Source organism: Rhopilema esculentum, chromosome 9, assembly GCF_057945365.1.
Source record: "Rhopilema esculentum isolate cy_ngs chromosome 9, ASM5794536v1, whole genome shotgun sequence".
In the NCBI taxonomy this organism is placed as follows: domain Eukaryota; kingdom Metazoa; phylum Cnidaria; class Scyphozoa; order Rhizostomeae; family Rhizostomatidae; genus Rhopilema; species Rhopilema esculentum.
Window position 1 is genome coordinate 2630411 of NC_142823.1, and position 20349 is coordinate 2650759.

Sequence of the window (20349 nt, forward strand, 5' to 3'; positions counted from 1 at the left end):
ATTTTTTGTTAAGATCCTTTTCATATATTCAGTATTGAATTTCGCATATTCAGTTTATAGCTTTTGATTTGCCAGGTCTGCGAATTCTTTTCAAATTCAGGTTCATGATCCTTCTAGAATGTTGTTTCAGGCGCCCTAAAGAGGTTTTTATTTCAAGTTTTAAAATTTCGAAATATTAAGCTTGAGCAAGTCATATTCTTAAACGGTTATATAACGTCTAGGGTCGCCAGCCAAGAGACTTCGAAGCTCTAAATACTGACGTCATCAATCGCAAATTTGTTCCTATGCTGTGCAACAGGATCATCGCGCCAGTTTCTGCAATCTCGTTCAGGATATGGCAGCATGTGCTGAGAGTATTTTGGTACTTGAGCCTAGAGAGAAAACAACGGTTCTATAACTGGGTGGATGCGTCTGCTGAATGACGACGTAATGGACTGACCGAAACCCAGGAACAATTATTGTGCTGTTGAATTTCGCGGTTGTATATAGTTTAAGTGAAGGTAAGAAGACGCTGTTTTCGCTTATGCGAAGGTAAGATGTAGATGTAGTTATTTTCAGATATAATGCTGAATTGCGAATAAAGGCTAAGCGTAACAATAGCTGGAAAAACTGAGAGTTGTTTTTTGTCAGTAGACGGAATCACTTAATTCGACTTTTCAGAAATAGCAATTCTGAATTTCAAAAATAGCACATGGCGAGGTGTATTTTTGCTTACATGTGCCCCTCACCCTATTTAATTTTTTTTTAATTCAGTCGTAATGTCTTTGGGTTGAGCGGCACAATTGGTGCACATTTCCACTGATTTTTCACTTTCGGTTATGTACCTTTAAATCATTACCTAACACCCCATTTCCTCGCAAAAATATATGTTCATTGCCAATACAGTCTTTGACAAACTCAGCGACCACTGAGGATTATATCACGATTCACCATCAAACAGCTGATTGGTCAAACTAAACCTATTTGTCTTCCAAGAACCAATCAAATAATCACTTATGATTTTTCACCAATCAGAAAAAAGATCAGCTTACGATGGGCAGATCCCAAAGAGTTTTCCTTGTGCCCGCAGACTGTGCGTTCTAAAATGCTTGCAACTCAATGCAAACACTACGATCATGATATAATTCGCTGACATGAAAGTAGGTTTCTGAGAGAGCCCGTGTCTGACAATTATCATTTTTATTGAAGAAACAACCTTTCTGAAAATTTTGCCCGTTTTTTCGCTTTTATCATCCATTGCTCGAATTCTCAGTTCCCCCTCAAGCTAGTGTCCCGAAGAATTGGTATGATTAGCCTTGTTATGGTATGGTTTTAACGATAGCTTATTTCACAGTTAGGACAAATTTTCGTACTGTTTTGTACTTTGATTATTTTTATTTGAATAAATTATGTTTTAGTTTTTGTTAAATTTTTCATAAGAAAGTTGTAGGGCACCTTGATATTTTCTCTGTCAAGGATTAGTTTTTCATTAACCCGATTAAGAGTCTTTCTCATATAAGAATTCGTAATTTATCAAAGATTATCATAAATTCTAGCGAAATAGCTTTTTGTAAAAATGCCCTTTTCGGGTTTCAGTCTTGGGCTGGGCGGCATCTTGTTTATTCGTAATAAAAAGGAGCATGCGCACTCATTGTTCTCAATTTCTAGGCCTTTTTAAAGCCAATGTTCTCGTAGCAAAATACCCAACAAAGCAGGGATGGCATGGCTAGTCGGGCTAGCAGTCAATACAGAGTTTTAAAGGCTCCCTATTTATGCGAGAATCACTCTGATAAAACGCTTATTAAAGAAAGTAGAAGCAGATGTACATATTGCGAGAACTGTAAGGAACACAAATTGCAATCTGAAATTACTCAGGGACCCCGACTTTTTCCTCACTGCAGTTGCTTTAGCTCTGAAGCCTCGATTTCGAAATCGCACGGGCTCGTGTTTAGGTGCCAGCCCATCCATGGAACGTGTTTAGGCCAGTCCATCCATGGAACGTACCTTTTGAAGAAAATGTTTTTCGCTGTGTATCTAGGATTTATCAAGATCCTTATCAGTCGCGCTTTTAAGGCCATTGCTTAAATGTAAAACTAGTATTTTTGTATCGGAACATTTATAATCGTTGAATTAGTATACGGTTCCGCTGCTTTTCTATCGTTGCGTTTGTATGGCTGTTCCTAAACGATATTTTTGTTACTTTTATAAACAAGTATATTTTCATGTTACTATGTTTTGTATTGAATGCGATCTTTAATCAGAGTTAACATCATAATATATTTGTATAAGTAACGCGTATGTGATTCCAAATCATTTAGCCCTAAACCACGTGATTTTTACCTCATCTTTTGTCCTGTTAAGATGTCCTGGCTTGCTGTCGCGTCTTTCTGCACAAATCTGACTTTGTCGGTAAGAAAATGTCGGGGTGTTCAACTCAGACCCAAAATCGTAGGAAAAAGGAAAATAACAACGATGTAGTTCTATCAAAATTACAAGGGGGCTCTTGCACAAAATGTTACGAAAAACAATAGCAAAAGTAGAAATTTGCCAATTTTCAGCCTCAATAAGAGAGCTTAGCCCCCCTGAGCCCCCGAGCAGTGCACCCCTGGAAAAGGAGTACGCACAGGTCCGTACCGCTAAGCAGTGCTGAGGTTTTGGCGGACGGTAAGCCATCCCACAGAGTTGCAGTAAAAATTTACAGAAAAGAAAACCAAAGATACCTCAAACAGTCGGCTGTAGAATGGTTTCGCCCAATATATTTACCAAAATCCAAAAACGTAGTCCCAAAATATTCTACCCAAATCCAGATCTGTTATATGTCAGAGACCCGAATTCAAGTAAAGTCACAGACCTGAAAACATGATCTCCTTCCAGCGATTGAACTTAAACTAAAGTCATACAGTATCTTGGGTCTTCTTGAACACCCACTAAGTTTCTTGGGAGGAAAACAACTTGAAGTGGTCTCAAAATTGAGCCATCCCCCGTCATTATTGTCAGAGACTTACTTTGTAATTCGGCTGAGTATTCTGGATTCTGTTGAAAATCCATTAGTTTTTCTCTAAAAATGCAAATGATATCGAATTTCCCATCCATTTGAAACAAGAAGAATCAGGTCAATTTTGTATCTTTGACAGAGCAGTGGCTGATTTAAGGGGGGTCAACTAAGGGCAGTTACCACTCCCTCAACGAGTTGAAGCAAGTCTGGCGCCCCTTTTTGGAAATTGTGCACCACTTTTGAAGAATGAGAATCAGATGAAAAGGCTCTTGGACCGATAACCTCAAAGTTATGTTGTATATTCTAAAAAGGTATCTGAAATTGTCGTATACAGCGTACTCTCGTAACCAGTTTTTGAAATTTTTCAGCGCCCCCACTGCCAACTGCCCCTTCTTCAAATTTGCTCTGGATCCGCCCCTGTGACAGAGATTATCAGGACTACCATTGACGGAAGTTTATCAGGAAGATTTTTGGTCTGTGACGCAGGCTACAAAACATGGGAGGGGGGAATTTGACTGATCAGATTGATTTCGATTTTCGCAATGGCAAAATAGCCACCGTTACGAATAATGCCAAAAGAGAAAGCTGTTTGTCCAAAAATTTCAAAATAGATAGAAAATACTAAAAAAGGATTTCCCAAGAGTCTGAAGGGCGCGGCCGAGAAAAATCTGTTTTTGTCCACCCTAGATTTTTCGAACTGGCAACGCCACTGCGGTTAGGTGTTAGGGAGGACAAGGTTGGAGAACAAGTAACGAAGAAATGGAAAAATACATTGCTTACCATCGAGCAGAAGATAACATTTAACGTTGAAAGTAGAAAGGAAAGTAACATATAGGAGAAATGAAATTGAAAGGCAAGCAAGACCCAACGGTCTTGCATTAGAGGAGTAAAGAAAGAAGGCTTTTAAGAGAGATTCTTTGGGGAGTAAGAATGGGTCAAACGAGCAAACGAATTTATCAAATGATCTTTCTTACAATAAAAATTCTTTCATTGCAATAACATTTAGATGTGACGTCTCCATCTAGACAATTTCTGGCATTATTCAGCAACTATATGTTTAGCTTACATATAAAAACTATATGTTTGGTTTCAACGTGACCATGGCGATCAAGATGACCCCAATCAACCGTAGTGCACTAGAAAGCTAGAGGGAACATAATTAACACAAGCTCTTGCTATGACGGGCGTTTGAAGAGGCACAAGTGTAAAAGTGGTTTATGATGAATTAAGCTTTAGGTGTACAGAACAGAACAATCCTCAGCTGCTACTGTCAATCCTCAGGCAACTGCGATGGAATGACTTTGATGTTGAGGAGGGAAGGGACACCGAAGCATATTTTAGATTGGGGGGGGGGCTCTGTGGTAGTCTGCCACCATCATATTTGATGTCATAACTTAAATATTATACACCAGAAAAAAAGGGGCTAGGGATACAACCCCCTCCCCATGCCTCCCAGCCCCCTCCGGCTCTGACGTGCCTAGAAGCTGCACTTTAACCGACAATGGTAGTCCTGATAATCTTTCCGTTGAGATTCCATAAGTCCGTGTCAATGTAGCTCCTGTTACTAAATACAATTCTCCAAAATACGAATAACTAGGTAGAGAAGCGATAAACTAGACTACAGAATGAAAATAATACATTTTATTCTGTGATTAGACCAAAAGAGCTTTCATAAGCCTTTAAGGCTACTGTGTTAGGTTACTTTTTAGCCTTACATTTCTCTAAGCTCTACCATCTGGATCGAAGAATGAAATGGTGAGCAATATAAATACATTGAAGGCATTTAACATGCATAAGTACAGCGAATCCAAAAAACTTAGGTCAAATTGATCAGAGCACGCCCACAAGAATGGAATTGGAAACTGATCACGTTGAACCACAGCACGCTGCTCTAAGATGGGGGGCATGAGGGGGGCAGTGCCCCTTTGCCTTTCACCAGAAGGGGCAGAGGGGGCAAATGTCCCCTTTTTAAGAAAATAACATTTTTAAATACAGTCATTTTTTGTTTAAAGATTTAAAGTTAACCACATTTCCCAACGGCTCTTATGCTTCTATTATTCTATTTTGTTAAAAAATGATAGATGATTACAAAACAAATGTCAGAAATAACGAAAAATCAAGCATTATAACGTTGAAAGTTACTTCCGTAAAATTATCGTAGGCCTCCCATTGCTAATTACTGTAACCTATTGCTATTGTCACATAAAGAAATAATTTATTTTTGCACGATGCCAACCAGCCCATTAATAACAAGGCCATTTGATACCCATTTTTATGTAAGGATAATTTTGTCAACATGTTCTCTATGTTTAGAATCTTTGATGGTGTAATGGAGCTAAATTTAGCAATTTCGCTTGGTTTTTTGTATACGTAGGTATTTTTTATATTACGTAGATTATTAGGATATCCCCCTTGTGCACGCGAGAGATGATCCGAAGACTAAAACTTCAAAGAATGACGGTTTATTGCGAGCGGCTATACTTTTCCTTTCCATTTCCATCTTATAACATCCCAAGGCTGAACATTAATCTAAACAGCTAGCATAAACAACGACGGTTCTCCGCGAACTCTAATACTAACAATCCAATGAAACATATAACGAGGAACAGCGCAGTCTCTCTCAAGCACTGCCTGTCCTAAATGCAAACTGGGCCGCTTGAGCTTTCGCAAGCCTCTTGGGTGAAACGGTTAGCTTCCTTCTGGTGTTTAGCCTTTCATGTCTATACCTTCTGAATTTCTCTCCGAATCTCCTTGAATCTAACTTATTACGTATATTCATATGTACAAAGAAAATACCAGAAAAGCATAACCAAGCATAAAATGTTACCCAATATAACTAATGACTACGCAAAATGATGTAATTCTAATAAGGGGTAATCCTACGGAAAGGAAAAGTATAGCTGCTCGCAAGAACAATGGTAAAAAACCCAGATGTATGGGTGGCACTGTATTCAAGTTAATATCTTGTAATACGTTCCGTATAAAAGACGGAGAAATGACGACCAATTGATGTTTTCACATGTATTTTCGACACAACAAGTCTTACTCACTACTGAGGCCTTTTTTAAGCACCAACAGCAGCTAATCAACACAACTCTAAAATTCTCTTACTGACTCTCTCCAAACTACCTTCTACGGGTTATATATATATGTGTGTGCTCTGACAATAGATTTTGCTAAATCATGATTACACTCAGGGGCGTAACTTGGCCAATAGTTTTGGGGGGGGGGGGTGAAAAGGTTTTCTGCCCTGCAAAACTGAGTGGTGCCCTGCAGACCTCGTAGCAACGGTTTGTCTATAGGTTACTAGTGAAAGCTTTACCAGTGTACACTGGTCTTTACCAAGGACAAACTTCTAAGCAGTGAAAACAAACTTGAAACTTCATTGCCTATGAAATTTCTATTTCTCTACGTGAGCGTAAATTGTTTTTTTTATATTCACTTCATTTAATGTTGGTTTGCAAAATTAAGCTAATAAATAGCTAATGGGGGGGATACATGATGTAAACAGCGCAACGAAATTTAGCCCAGTGGGGCTAAGAGTCAAGTTTAGTGAGGTAGGAGGACCCACCATGGTTGGGTCCGACGTGAAGAAATTTTTTGAAATTATACCTTTTAAAAGGGCTAAAAAGCATCTTTCAGACAAAAATTTAGCAAAATGCTTTTGTGCTAAAAGAACTGATTGTTTATTGAAAATATTATTGTTTATTGGGAAAAATAGGGAGGGGGATGTCATGCTAAAACTCTAGTGTTAGAAGTTGGTGAAGGAAAGAAACGGCAACTTTTCGTTTCAGATTGCACGTAGTTGTGAATGACAGAGGAAGATGTTGTTTTGATTGGGATAATTTTATTTCCTGAACAGAAAAGTGCAGTTTCTTGTATCTAGAAGGCCATGTTTACACTTCAAAAATTAAAACATTGCAATGAAACAGGAAATGACTTACTGAATTAATGCAAATAAAAGAAAAATGATAAAAATATACGTGAAAAAGTTAGCAATTAGATGAAACAAAATCGGTATCTTAACGATTTATTATATGTTTTAGTCCATGCACTGTTCAAAAGTAATAGAAAAAATGATAAAAAAATTCCTATCTTGACCAAAGTGAGGGCCTTCAGCCTCTTATTCCCCCCCCCCCCAGTGACGCCCAATGAGGCCGTGCTTGTCATGAAAATAATTTACAACTTAAATTAATTTGCATGACTCAACCTTGCCCTCATAAACATATGCATCAATCATTGCATCCATTAGCTATGACTTTCGGTAAGAAATGCTTTCGCTTTGCAAATAACGGAGCTTTTCCTTACATACCTGTTCCGTTCTCTAAAATGCAATGACAGGAAGGTAGATTCATAACAAATATGATATTTCCATTTCAAAATTCCTTAACAGCTCTTTATGAACTTCAGAGGTGGCATTTCTGCGTGGCAATAAAGCTCTTTATGGCGCCCTGCGAAATCTTCGATTGCCCTGCGAAATCGACTATTTTTTGGATTGGGGGGGTGCCACACCCCCCCACACCCCCCCGGTAGTTTCGCCCCTGATTACACTGCAAAAATAATACCAAATATAAACGATGATGTAATAATAGAACGCAATGGAATATTCTTGAACGTACCTAATGGGGATAAATCCTTGCGTGGTGAGTAAACAATAAGTTGGCATGCGGACAGGACATCGGGAATTCCCTCTGACAATATACCATACTTTATACGTAATATGCGAAGTAACTGCGTGCAAATTCTAGCAATTTCTACGAACGAAGTAGGCCTTTAGGCGCGGCGCATATCAAAGCAAACAAAATGAGGTTTATTACAATCTTATTATGTTACCCCAACCTCGCCCCCTCCCACCTAGGAATACTCGATTATGTTAGTAAAAAATTACTCGATTTGCCCTTGGCACTAACACTGCCTCTCCTGCCCTTATCTTTTGCAGGCGTCCCTGCCAAGAGCGGATAGAAGGATAACTTAACGGCGCATATATGCGCAAATCTAGCTGCTGAAGATGCCCTTTCTAAATTTCTGCCCCCTTGCCCTTTTTTGGATCCGGCGTCCCTGTTTAAAAGAAAGCGGAATTCGTATACGACTTCTCAAACTGTTTATTCTTGGGCTTGTATTGTAGTTATAATGGAGTTGACTGCAAAAGTCGTCCAATCTCTTATAAATTTTTAGCTTTATGTCTCGTTTCTGGAGCAATTCTGAATCATCTATTATGTCATTGGCATCTTATTCTCACGTATCTATTCCGGGAGTAACTTCATTTGCCATTTTTTTGGTATCTTTTTTCGAGGAGAAAATAAGTTTTGGGGTATAGATTTTTGTAAAATCTAAGACGGTCATAAATGTTGGGATTGATTTTTAGCAAGACCACAAATTTTGGGGCATCACTTTTTTGGGGCATAACTTTAACGTAAATTTTTGTATTATTTCGTTACTTGTGACCATGAAAATGCATTTTACCGAATTAAAGCAACCCCCTACAACCCCTGCATTCCACGGTAAATCCGTCAACATAAACGACAATTGATAAAGAAAAGTGGGGGGCTACTGTGTTCTATCTAACGTCGAAAGATAAGGCAGAGGAAAAAGAAGAGAAAGAATGGGCCAGCTGAAAACCTTCAGGAGTAAACGATTGAAGGTTGAAGGCCAAAGGAATCAATTCTGAATCATCAATTACGTCATTTGTTAACGCTTTTGTTATTCCCACCTCTGTCCACAGAAAGTTCAAATCAAAGCGGAATATTGTTGACGTCAGAGTCTGTCTATAAAAGTTCTGTAAACATAATATTTGCCAGTTCCATTCGTAAGCTAAAAGGCTAAGAAGCCCAAAACCTAAACGAATCGCTAAACTTTATCGATGATAAACATGGAGAGGAATACCAACAGACTTATTGTGTCTAGAGTATGTGCTATTTTACAGACAGTTTTATCCGCCACAATAATTTGTCAAGGTGCTGCAGTTCTTCTCAACGCAACGATACTTCGTGTCGACATAGCAGAGGCAATAATTGCCATTATACGCATAATATTGGGCTCACTGGTGAGTAAAATGTTTCGATTCTGGTTTTTTGTCGCGTATTTTTTGTTACAAAATCCCCTGGCCAAAAAGGAAACTTTTATTTGAGGGGCAGATCACTCCATCAAAAGCTTCCTTTTGTTTTGATGGAAGATTTCGTACGCTATTTCAAGAGTGCGTTGCCCCTCGATCATGTTAGTTAATGCAAATTACAAAAACATTTGCACGGGGCAGAAAGAACAGCACAACCCGATTGATTAAAGACCTTGTAGAATTTGACCTCTGACAAAAACAGAAACCAAAACAATAGTAATTTGACGACGTGATGGTTTGCATGGTGTGGGGCAAAACCTTAATGGGGAGGGGTTAATTTTAAATCGAGCAATTTCACCTTCGTTACGGTATATGATTTTGTGATTTTAATTGCCTTATTGCTTTACTATTTGAAATAAGCTAATAAAACCACTGATCTCCATGGTCTCAGACACAGGTAGGAATGTGGGGAAGGAGGCCAAGGGAAAGTTTGGCAAAAAAGTGGGGGCCATTGCCCCCTGGCCCCCTAGCCCCTCTCGTCGGAGGCCTTGATCTCAGTGAACCAAAATGTGTACTGACAAAAGGAATGAGAAAAGAAGAGATAGGTGCCAATGCTAGCACCTATCTCTATCTAAAGATAGCAGGTGTGCAGTAAGTGGTTGCAATCAAAACATTAGAACGAACCCATGAACACTTCCAAGATAATTATTTTAGGCCTTTGCTTTTACACTTAGATAGCGAGATTTGTTATGATGATGATAATGATCGTGATAATTGAAATGAATAACCTGATGTCAAAGGCCAAAGGATTAAAATGATGAGGTTGGTTTATGGAGTGGCTTAGTGATGACGTCATACCATTGTACTTATATTAGACTATGTCCATCAAGGATACCATAAAATACTAGTTTAATATTTGCAAAACTATTCAAATCGAGTATGACAAATCAAAATCAAATTTAAGCATATTTTCAAAGCATCAATATTAGATACATTTTTGGCAGATCAGGAAATTTTTGGTGATCACTTCATAAATCTGGTCTTTTTGGCCCAAAGATGTTTGTTTGCGTAAAGTGGTCAAAAGAGAACAGAAAATATGAAGAAAGTGTCTACAACAATCGTTATCAAGATGGCAAAAAAATATAACAATGAATATGCTTGACTAACCTGTCTTGAAATTCTACTGATCCTAGAATGCATAATTTTACAAAAACCAACCAACTGCATAAACTGAATCAATTCAAAGGGTCAAGGCCCCCTGAGCTTTTGCAACAGGAATTAACCCTTGGCTGTCTTTATTCTGATATTGATGACACTAAATGCTATGATTCTATTTTTAACTTCTTCTTTTCACTGTTTTAGATTATAATTTGTGCAATAATATGGATTTTCTCCACTTGTTTTCCAAAGTCAGTAGCTATGGTATGTTACTAGATCATTTTATATCTAGATCATTTTATATAATGTTTATTGTATGATATGTAATGTTTATTGTAATATTACACAAGCTTAATGTTTATTACAGATGTACATTGTGATAAAATATAAATAAAGTATCAGAGGGGAATTTTTGTGGCTAAAATGATCTTAAAGTGAATTCTGCTACTCAAAACTCATTATTCCATTCAACTAAAAAAAATAAGGTAATTCTAATATATGGGAGGGCTTACACTCAGAAGTGAATTTACTTATATTTGGGGGACTTAATTCAGGGGGGGGGCAAAGCTTACAGTATTATGCTAGCTAAGTTAGCTATTTCAGTAGACCCTAGTGTACCCTTGACAAACTCTATTCCATGCAAGTATTACAAGCAGTAGCATAGCCAGGGTGGTTAGATTTTGGAAGGGGGGCAATGGTCAGTTGAGCGAGGTAAAAGTAAGGTCCACACCCTTTGGAACACCAGTAAATACATTTTTCAAAAATATTTTCTGCCATCCGAAGGGGGAAATCTGCCCCCTGTTGCCTCCACCTCACTACACTACTGATACAAGTAAAAAAGAATGTGCACAAAGGAAATGTCTCTAGCCTTCCATTATGTTAAGCTGAAGTAAGAGACTTGTTTGTTTTCCAGAATGGTACAAACATGGGGTTTTCGATAGTGTCAATCTTGGCTGCAATTTCAGCAGTTTCTTTAATGAGCATAGCAGTGCTAGGAAATAACAAATGTGATGACTACTATGAAGGGCTGAAGATGAGTGATGGAATAGATCGCTGTCCGAAGGTTATTCAAACACAAACAGCAATTAATAACACTGCGTTGGCAATATCAGTGGCTTTGCTAGGATTATCAGTGTTGAATCTGGTCCTATGCAGCATCAGATGCTGTTGCAACAAGGTGAGTCATCCATCTACACAATTTCACCTCTAATAAGCAAATGAATCTTGCCATTTTTCAGAACCTGCTGTTCCCAGGCTCTGTGCTAGAGGATATTTGAGGATAATTACAACTTCTGCCAGTTTAACAAGAATTTAACAAATCAGGGAACCTGAGGGTGGAACATCATCCAATTTCATCTCAAATGTTTGGTAAAATTTTTAGTTGGGAAGCAAAGATGAAGTTTGAAAATAGAATGGATGAGCAGAAACATACCAAATAATATAAGTATGATATGGTATGTTTCTGCTCTTTTGTGCTACTTCAAAGATGGAGTTTCTCATCAAAATTGTCTGACAGGAAAAGAGATTTAAATGCTTAACTTTTCCCCATAAATTTAACCTTTAATTATCACCAAGCCCCCTCCTAGGGAGGTCACAGTATACAACATTAGAATAGGTTCCAACACAGTGGATCAAAATTTATTTTATAGAAAAATTCTCAAAAATGAGCTGAAGGTATGTAGCAATTCAGTCTGGCTTTTGAATGTGGAGAAAATTTGGAGATTGCTGAACCTACTTACCAAAACATGGAATGAGGCAAAACATGGGTGGTCTTGGGTGGTTTTGGCTTGTTCCATGCATCACTGTAATTCGAATGGGCTCTGGTCTTAAAGTTTCTAGGGCTTGGTATTCTGTTGGTTCCCTTTCAATCTCTTTACCAAACAGAAATTGGAATGTTGGGTAGGAGGTGCGTAGAGACTTTCCCCTCCTGATGTAGTACTTGTTTGACAACAAACCCTCAATTTATTCTTGCTGCTGTTCTTTTAGAAGTTGAAACAGTCTAACTACTGAATTCTGCTTGCAGGCAACTGACCAGGAAATACAAATTGGGTATTTTCAACAAGCAAACACAGCATTGCAGGTGAACAACAGTGGAGAGGTATTTCAATTTCTTCAAAGCGTGAACTGAATATCCTTTTGAAAGCCTTCGGCATTAGAAAGCATTATCATTAAATCCTTTTTTTTGATACAAATAATGGTATGGTCCAAAAATAATATTGAAGAATCCTCAGCTGAAGTCTATCAAATCTTAATGATGATAATGAATTAAAATTACGATGACTGAGAATGGTGGTGATGATGATATAGGATTTGCTGTTATTTTTTCTTGGGCCCTTTATACAAAACATAAAGGGAAAGAAGGGTCTGATAGGGTACCTGGATATTTGCAGTTTATATTTCATTACCTGCATTTCTTTCACTGAAATGAATAACAGATCTAAATAAGAATACTTTTCATGCAATCAATTGTTCACATAAAACACCAGGGCCTTAATTTGCAAACTCTGAAAAGTGTGTTCAAAAAGTGGAGGTAAGCATTGAAACTGACAAAGCCACTGGAATTGGAAATGGTAGCAAAGATTTGTGCAATGGCTGTGTAATGAAAATAGATATTCTACCAATCTGTCATAACTTTGCCATACCAATCTTAAATACATTTACTCATTAACTATTTGCAAAGCCCCACATAATCTTATTTTTAATTTCTAATTTCAGGCAACTGACTATCAGTTACAGATTGGGTACAGCAAACCAGTCAATACAGAAGTTGAGAAGCTCAAAGTGGAGATGTAGATACACTTTTTAGAAACATGCACTTTAACAAACACTCTGTAGGTTACACTACCAAACGTACATAAGTTGCTTCAAATTTTTCCTATAATCACTGGAAATGAGTGATTATGCAAAGTCGCGGTTTGTCCATTGTTGCTTGTAGCTGATAGTTTAGCAAGGTATCTAATCTGCAATGACAAATAGATTCCTTTACAACCGCTGTTTTGTCAACTTCTGTAGGGCTTGGCAATATCAATTTTACTTATTTTCAGTGATAATATGAAAAATATGAAGCAACCTTTACCAAAGCATAACCATATCACATCATTTAGGTCTACTAATCTTACAAGATCTTTTCAATGACATCGCAAAGAGAAATTTTCATGATAGTCTGTAGGATGGGTATATCAATATCTATCTTTTTCCATACAATGTTTTAGTATTCAACTGCTGCAACTGAGTCCTTATTTGCCATTCCAGAAAAATTACCACAAAAATAGGCCAAGAGACAGCCTAGAAAGGTAGTCCAATGAAGTTTATAATTCAGTGAGTCATGCATGCAAAATATATTTCTAGAGTCAAATTTGTAAGGGACCCAAATCTTTTCAAGGAAGCTAATTTTCTATTTCTGAGCACCAAATGCCAAATTATAAACGGTAAAGGATTATAAAAAGGTAAATATGTATGGAGAAAGAATATAATTGCAGGCAACAATGAATAAACTCACTGAACATACCTGTGTTTGTCATAGTTGAATATGGACTCTGTTAGTCTATGTATACTTTAGTAGTCATCTGTTTTATTTAATGTATTGTAGCTAATTTATTGTATTGAACATTTATAGAAAATGGTTAGAATCAATTTGTGGACAAGCTTGAAGTGATAACAAGTGACTATTTGTATCATTATATCTGATAAGAAAGAAGTGATTGCCCCAAGGGGCAAATCAAACAGGCATCCTAAAAGCACACAAAGCACCCATTTTTTCAACAACCAATGTTCCTATAATAAAAATGATACCTCATTTTCATCAGCCCCCCTTCTTTTGAACAGTGAGCTTCTAAGGGAAGGAGCCAGGTTTGCTTTTTGGCTTCACAGTCAAGTTCATGCCAGCCATGTCTCCGTGTAATCAAGGAGATTCAGATTGTATGCCCTTGTCCAAAGTGATTTGGAATCAAAGTGAGATCATTGCAATTCATGAATAACAGATGTCAAAAGGCGCAAGTTTCTCTTCTCTCACAATGCTTATTTGTTTCTCTGGAGGTTGATCCAGTCCAGCCATACAGATAGAAAAAATTGGTTTCATGATGTGAGATTTCAACAAAACCATAACATGGTCCTTATCTAATCTGATCTCACTATGCAAAGCTAAAGTACTCTGTGACAAGAAATTGCACCTTGAAACAAGGTTACCTTTACAAACAACTCAGAATTGTCATCAATGGACTGACCCAAAAGTATTTATGTCAAGGGATGAATGAATTTCAAATTTTAAGTCTCAATTCACAGTTCTCATATGAATGCTTTACTGAATGTACATGGATGGACCAAAATAATTATGAATATTTTCTCACTTGCTCTATATAATTGTTGGTTATCATCACTGGTTATGATTAGCATTATAAAGAGAGCTCTTATACAAGAATTCTCTAATATTTCATTCCTCTGTTTGGTTAATATAAATTACCTCATTAGGCTAACAAAAGAAAAGCATGTCTGCTTATATGTTCACAAACATCATACCCACAAAGTTATTAATAAACTATCAAATGAAATATCTTGTCGAATGAAATATCTAGAAATACAAACTACTTTGCGGAAAGTGATTCTCCTCAAACATAGCAGGCTATTTACTCCAACAAAAGAAGTACAATAGATAAACAGCAACAACCAATTATACTTATAGCCTTAAAGCTTCTCTGGTGTCAAAGATCCCTGTCAATGTAAATGCTAGCACCCCCTTCAAATGATTGATGGAAAGCAAGCCAAAAGAACTAGGGCAATGACAGAGGAACATGAAAGAGAATAACAGATGAGCAGAGATCATGAAGATAAGTGATTTTTGCTCATCAAGTTGAACAGCTACAGGACAAATCTTGCAAAAGTAAAGTTTATAGAGCAAAAAGCAGCTAAAAAGCAAGTCTCTAAAGATGGGGATATACGCCCCGATAAGACTTAAATGAATGTTGACAACAGAAGTAGACAGAATAGGATTACTGCTGATGAAGAGTGAATACCAAAATAAATCATTAAGCAATTTTTCCCAAGCAACACTCATGTACACATACCACGGTAAAACAATTTACAAATTCTAATGCAGTAATTTTTCATCAACCAGAACCTTTCAAGTTGTAAGAGAATCATAATGATGTTTTACTTAATTTCTAAGTTTTCCAACGTTTTGACCAGTTCCCCGGCCTTTTGCTTTTCTTCTTTCAGTTTTTGAATTTCATTTGGATCTGCTAAAAACCCTCTTCTCTCAGGATCTGCATAGATCTTCATTAATTTAGATGAAGGCCTCGCTTGGCGTGGAATAGGAGGGGAAAAACTCTCTGGCCTCAAATGGACTCTGAGTCCAACTTTATCAAAATATACACAATCAATAGTCCCACCTTGTCTCTCAACAGCTTCTATAGCAGATTTTGAGGCCAGGCTAACTTCAATTTTCACCTTTGCATCAAACCAATCTGCCCCCTGATGAAAAAAATAATTTTTTGAAGTACTTCTCTGCCATCAGCTAAATAGCTAGCATATTACCTTTTCTGAGAATTTTTTTTGCTTGCTAGTGACAAACTCTGAATTTATAAGTTCTTTAGATAAAGAAGTCGCATGCATTTGGCTACATTTTTACCCCTCTTTTTTGCACCTCTTACTACATTCTTATAAGCTACATTTTCGGAATCTTTTTAGAAATTTGGCAAATCTTGTCAGACTGGCAATAGCGTCTTCAGGTATTGATGATACCAAAGTTGAAAAAGCTTAATGAAAATGTAATACACTTGAAAAAACAGAAACAAAATTCTTGCTGAAACTATCAAAGGACTCTTACCATTCCAAGAAGCTTAACGCCACCTGATATTCTGCCAGAAACAAGACCAGACATCCGCATCACTCTCATGGTAATTGTTTCATTTGGGTCTATCCTACCACTATCAATAAAGTATTGCAGCCTGTCCAAATTGACTGGTGTCAGCTGCATGTTTTTTCTAATAAAAAGTAGTAGCAACATTAAAAAAGCAAGGCTTTTATAACAATAAATCTATCTTCTTAACAAGCATTTTTGTATTGTATTGTATTGTATTGTATTGTATTGTATTGTATTGTATTGTATTGTATTGTATTGTATTGTATTGTATTGTATTTTATTGCATTTTATTGTATTGTATTGTATTTTATTGCATTTTATTGTATTGTATTGTATTTTATTGCATTGTATTGTATTGTATTGTATTGCATTTTATTTTATTACATTGTATTGTATTTTATTGTATTGCAATGCATTGTATTGTATTGCATTGTATTGTATTGTATTGTATTCTATTACTACCTGGCATCTGAAGGCAGTTTTAGCTACGCTTAAGAAGCTATGCTTAACAAACAATGTTCTGGTCCTTCCTCTCAATGTGACCACACCTTTGATTCCCACACCTGGAAATATAAATAGCTGGCGTCCCTTGAATCTGTAGACTGTGAACCTAACCACTAAACTATCTTAATAGTTATTTCAAGCTCACATTCAGGGTGATACTTGAATAAACAATTTGAGTTTCAAGTATGGTTAGTATGACATTGTATTTATGTTATAAGAAAAACTGTTCTATATAGCTACTAATTTTCTCATTAAAAAGGCATGCAACAAAAATTGATTTTCTGTTTGGTAGCTTGCTTGATAGAGCTTAACACTGTGGCAATAAATATAATTTGGAACCCAAATTAAATATGAAAGGTACTGTACCAATTCGAAAAAGGTAGTCCTTTAATAGTAAAAAACATTTTCATATAAAAACATGTACATATTTATAAATAAAAAGCATTCCACAAAGAATTGCCGCAGTAAAACTTTCAAAACGTTTAATTGTTGTTCAAATATTGTACAAATGTAACCATTTTGACACAACTAAATCAATAAACATCTGAAAATTTGCAAACTAATTTTTGGTTGCTCCAAAAATCAAAAATTAGTTAAGGTCAACTTTTCACACACGCCGTAAGAATCAGAAGAATCATAAAGGTGTAAGAGTTGCATGTGAGGCATACCTTTTCAGGCATATACCTAACCACCTGAGGCATACCTTTTCAGGCATACACCTAACCACCTGAGGCATACCTTTTCAGGGTATAATCACTTTCTATTAGTAAACTTCTTTTTGTATGTTTCATATATATAAAAATAGAGTAATGGCAACAGGGCATAAAAAACTTGTATGCTTTTTGATAAATCATTTTGTTTTCAAGAAACTTCTTCTAAAATTCCGTAAAAAATATTTTGTTTACAAAAACCTTTCCTTCAAATACATATGTTAAATTCAAAAGGCAATCAAATTTTCATAAAAATCATATCAGATCTCACTGCATTTTACTGCTCGCACACCATCACAAGCCTTAAATTTTAAAGGGGGGGAATTACTAGCATGCCAACAAATTTCATATTACCATGACTGACTAGGCATGAAAGACCATATTGCATTTTCCAACGCTCTCACATTAATATAGTCATAATGATGAAGCAAATTTGCAAACATGCTCCAAAAGGATGAGCCAACAAATATGCAGGTCATGTAAACAAAAGCTGACGGCAAAGAAATTTAACTACCATATGTCAAAAAGCAACATCCCCCTTGGAACAAAATAATTGTCTGGTATTTGTCTGAGAGATCAAAATTAGTTCTTATTCAACAAAAATAGTGGGGAACTTACATCAAGGATTTAGATTGACCATGTTTTGGCACCAGCCTGTAGAAGGGTGTCTGACCACCTTCAAATTGGAAGTAAGTATGTGTCCCTCTCTGCCCTTGGCCTTTGTGTCCTCTCCCAGCTGTTTTGCCTTTCCCTGTACCTGGCCCACGACCACGCCTTCTTTTCTAGAAGAAAATCAAATTAAGTTGTAAAAATGAATTCAAAATGCCATTCTGAAGATATCTTCCTAACTATATGCCAAACTTTTAACAAAATTTAAACTCAATAACACAGAATTTCAATGAAGACACATCCATGTTCATTTTCCAAAGCGAACATACATTCAAAGAGAATCTATCAAAAGGTTTTCAAGTGTGAAATAATTGCTTCTGTAGAAATCTCTGGCATGCAATTGTCATACTTTCCTTAAAAAGGGATACCTACCGTAAAAGCTCTATCAAAGCCCCCTCTCTCTATTAAGCCACCATCTCTATTAAGCCCCTCCCTATCAAGCAAAAACCTAAAATAAGCCCCCGCTCTCTATTAAGCCCCCCTCTATAGTCTTTGTTGTCAACAAGAAAAACATGCGCATTTAGTGATTTAGTGGGTCTCTTGACAGGTGCAATGATAATAAGATCATGGGCATTAATAAGGGCCTATGTAAAGACATACTTTTGCACCTAAAATGTCAGTTGGAATTTGTTTAGAAGATGTCCTAGGGTTATCAATTGATTCTGATGAAGATGATGACCTAATAAGTGATTTACTAGACTTAATAGAGCTTAATAGAGATAGAGGGCTTAATAGAGCTTTTTCATATGCATATCTATGCTAGCATGCTAAATAGGATAGGCTGCTTTCTTCCTTAGCCAGTTATCTATCAGATTGGAATTTTCGCCCCCTCGCATATTAACTATCAACTGAGGTTGCAGTCATGCTATCTGTAGTAAAATGATTCATCATAAAATCATATTGTATGTACTTAGTAACAATAAAGTAAGTACTTTATCATCACCAATAATGCTTTTTCTTTAATGTATAGCCAAACGTTACATTGTATTTTTATACTAATAGGTTCAATTTCAGTTTCATATTTTAGATTCCACTACACACACCTTCACTTAAAACTACATATACATATACAAAAATTCAACTTCTTCAATTTCTTTACTCCAACGGGAATGACATTCCATATCTTTGCACCACAGTAACGCAATGACTTAATTCCATATTGCATAGTGTTTTTGTGATAGCCTTTATGATGGTATTGGTCTCAGCAGCACAAAATTAAAATTTTTTGAAATTATCTTTGCACACTTGACAAAATGGGTGTGGCTGTAGCAAAATGGGCATGGTAAAGAAATTAGGTATTTTTGTCACTCTAGAACTGTTACAGAATAATTTGGAAAAAAGTGTCATGTCTTGTGTGTGTGCAACTGACCCAGACTGCAAAGTTTGGGTATGCGTGGAGAATTCTTCCTCAAACCCCGTTCGCGTGCTATTTTTTGCAAATTTAGATTAATCCGCAAAGTTGCAGCACAGACTTTCCGTATCCCACAAATAGCCTCACCACTGGGCCTATCGATGCTATTTAAAAAATAAAATCCTGAAGCATTTAATCTGCTACTTTGCAACGTGATTTTTTCCCACGCAAGCGTAAGCAACAGAAAAATATTCCCCACCCACAAAAAATACTTCGCACTACTCTGGCACCTGACCTGACTTGCTCTTCTTGCAGACACTGGAAGAAAGCAACAGAAGTAACATTGAAATTCAATGTGCACACTTCAAGGTCTGCATTCTGCACAAATAGAAGCTTGCCAATGTATACTCGAAATCTCAGGGCAAAAGTGCATTTTCAAATAGGCCTGTATGTGGGAAACGAAACAGACAGTGCTAATCAAGGATAAACGCACAACATACCGTTTTTTTTGCTCCAGGCAAATCTTTTATATTGTAGCTTGCTACTCTAGGAAGGTCCTTTAAGGCATTTAAGCTCCTTTGAATGTGACAGGTCGTCGCTGTTAGCTTTTCCATCTTTCTTACAAAAATACCTCAAATTTCAAACTGCCCATGCTTTAGGCCATACTGCCTCTAAGTCAATTACAGCAAACGAGGCTCTATGCAACTGAGTTCTGAGAAAGCGAGAACGATTCCGAAATAAAACAGAAAGATTGCAAGATGGAAGATTGTAATTGTGTTAGTACTCCAGTTGAATCTGACTGTGAGCAGTCCAAAGATGAGAGTGATTATCTCACAAATGAGCCCTATCGTGAAGCTGTTGGTAGCTTGAATTATATCTTGCTGTGTGTATCAGAACAGATATTGCATATGCAGTAAGTTTAGTGTCACAAGTACTGGACAAGCCAACCAAAAGACACTGGAAAATGGTGAAGAGGATCTTCAGATATCTGAAAGGGACTAAAGATATGAAGTTAATATACAGCAGTAAAGTGTCCCAAAGTCTCACTGGATATAGTGATGCAGACTTTGCTGG

General features: G+C 36.8%; 3 protein-coding genes and 1 long non-coding RNA gene across 4 annotated transcripts in view; 2 read left to right on the top strand and 2 right to left on the bottom strand.

Annotated features, from left to right (window-relative positions):
* The window catches only part of LOC148959536 (uncharacterized), a 16201-nt gene extending 13894 nt beyond the window's left edge, over positions 1-2307 (top strand). The window contains exon 4 of the mRNA XM_089110333.1: positions 222-2307. Coding sequence (XP_088966459.1) covers positions 222-259 — 38 coding nt within the window. The 3' untranslated portion in view covers positions 260-2307. The remainder of the gene's footprint in view (positions 1-221) is intronic.
* On the bottom strand, positions 1187-19956 carry LOC135688885 (large ribosomal subunit protein uL15m). The gene is made up of 4 exons (XM_065205941.2): positions 19776-19956; positions 17874-18037; positions 16006-16162; positions 1187-15650 (listed from the first exon to the last, which is right to left on the bottom strand). Exons 1-4 carry the CDS (start codon positions 19887-19889, stop codon positions 15330-15332), a joined length of 756 nt encoding a protein of 251 aa, XP_065062013.1. The 5' UTR covers positions 19890-19956; the 3' UTR covers positions 1187-15329.
* On the top strand, positions 8835-13817 carry LOC135688875 (uncharacterized). The gene is made up of 5 exons (XM_065205923.2): positions 8835-9017; positions 10389-10448; positions 11098-11361; positions 12208-12282; positions 12900-13817. The coding sequence occupies exons 1-5, from the start codon at positions 8835-8837 to the stop codon at positions 12975-12977; spliced, it is 660 nt and encodes a 219-aa protein (XP_065061995.2). The 3' UTR covers positions 12978-13817.
* LOC148959537 (uncharacterized) lies at positions 16806-17867 on the bottom strand. The gene is made up of 2 exons (XR_016144099.1): positions 17249-17867; positions 16806-17213 (listed from the first exon to the last, which is right to left on the bottom strand). It is a non-coding gene; the product is annotated as an uncharacterized LOC148959537 (long non-coding RNA).
* Positions 19957-20349: the final 393 nt, after the last annotated feature.

Excerpts from the sequence above, each read along its gene's own strand:
- LOC135688875 (XM_065205923.2), top strand. The coding sequence starts at position 8,835 with ATGATAAACATGGAGAGGAATACCAACAGACTTATTGTGTCTAGAGTA. Across the intron at positions 10,449-11,097 it reads TTCCAAAGTCAGTAGCTATG|AATGGTACAAACATGGGGTT; the intron begins GTATGTTACTAG and ends TTTGTTTTCCAG. Across the intron at positions 12,283-12,899 it reads AGGTGAACAACAGTGGAGAG|GCAACTGACTATCAGTTACA; the intron begins GTATTTCAATTT and ends TTCTAATTTCAG.
- LOC135688885 (XM_065205941.2), bottom strand. The coding sequence starts at position 19,889 with ATGGAAAAGCTAACAGCGACGACCTGTCACATTCAAAGGAGCTTAAAT. Across the intron at positions 16,163-17,873 it reads GGTCAATCTAAATCCTTGAT|AAAAAACATGCAGCTGACAC; the intron begins GTAAGTTCCCCA and ends ACTTTTTATTAG. Across the intron at positions 15,651-16,005 it reads GCGTTAAGCTTCTTGGAATG|GGGGCAGATTGGTTTGATGC; the intron begins GTAAGAGTCCTT and ends TTTTTTCATCAG.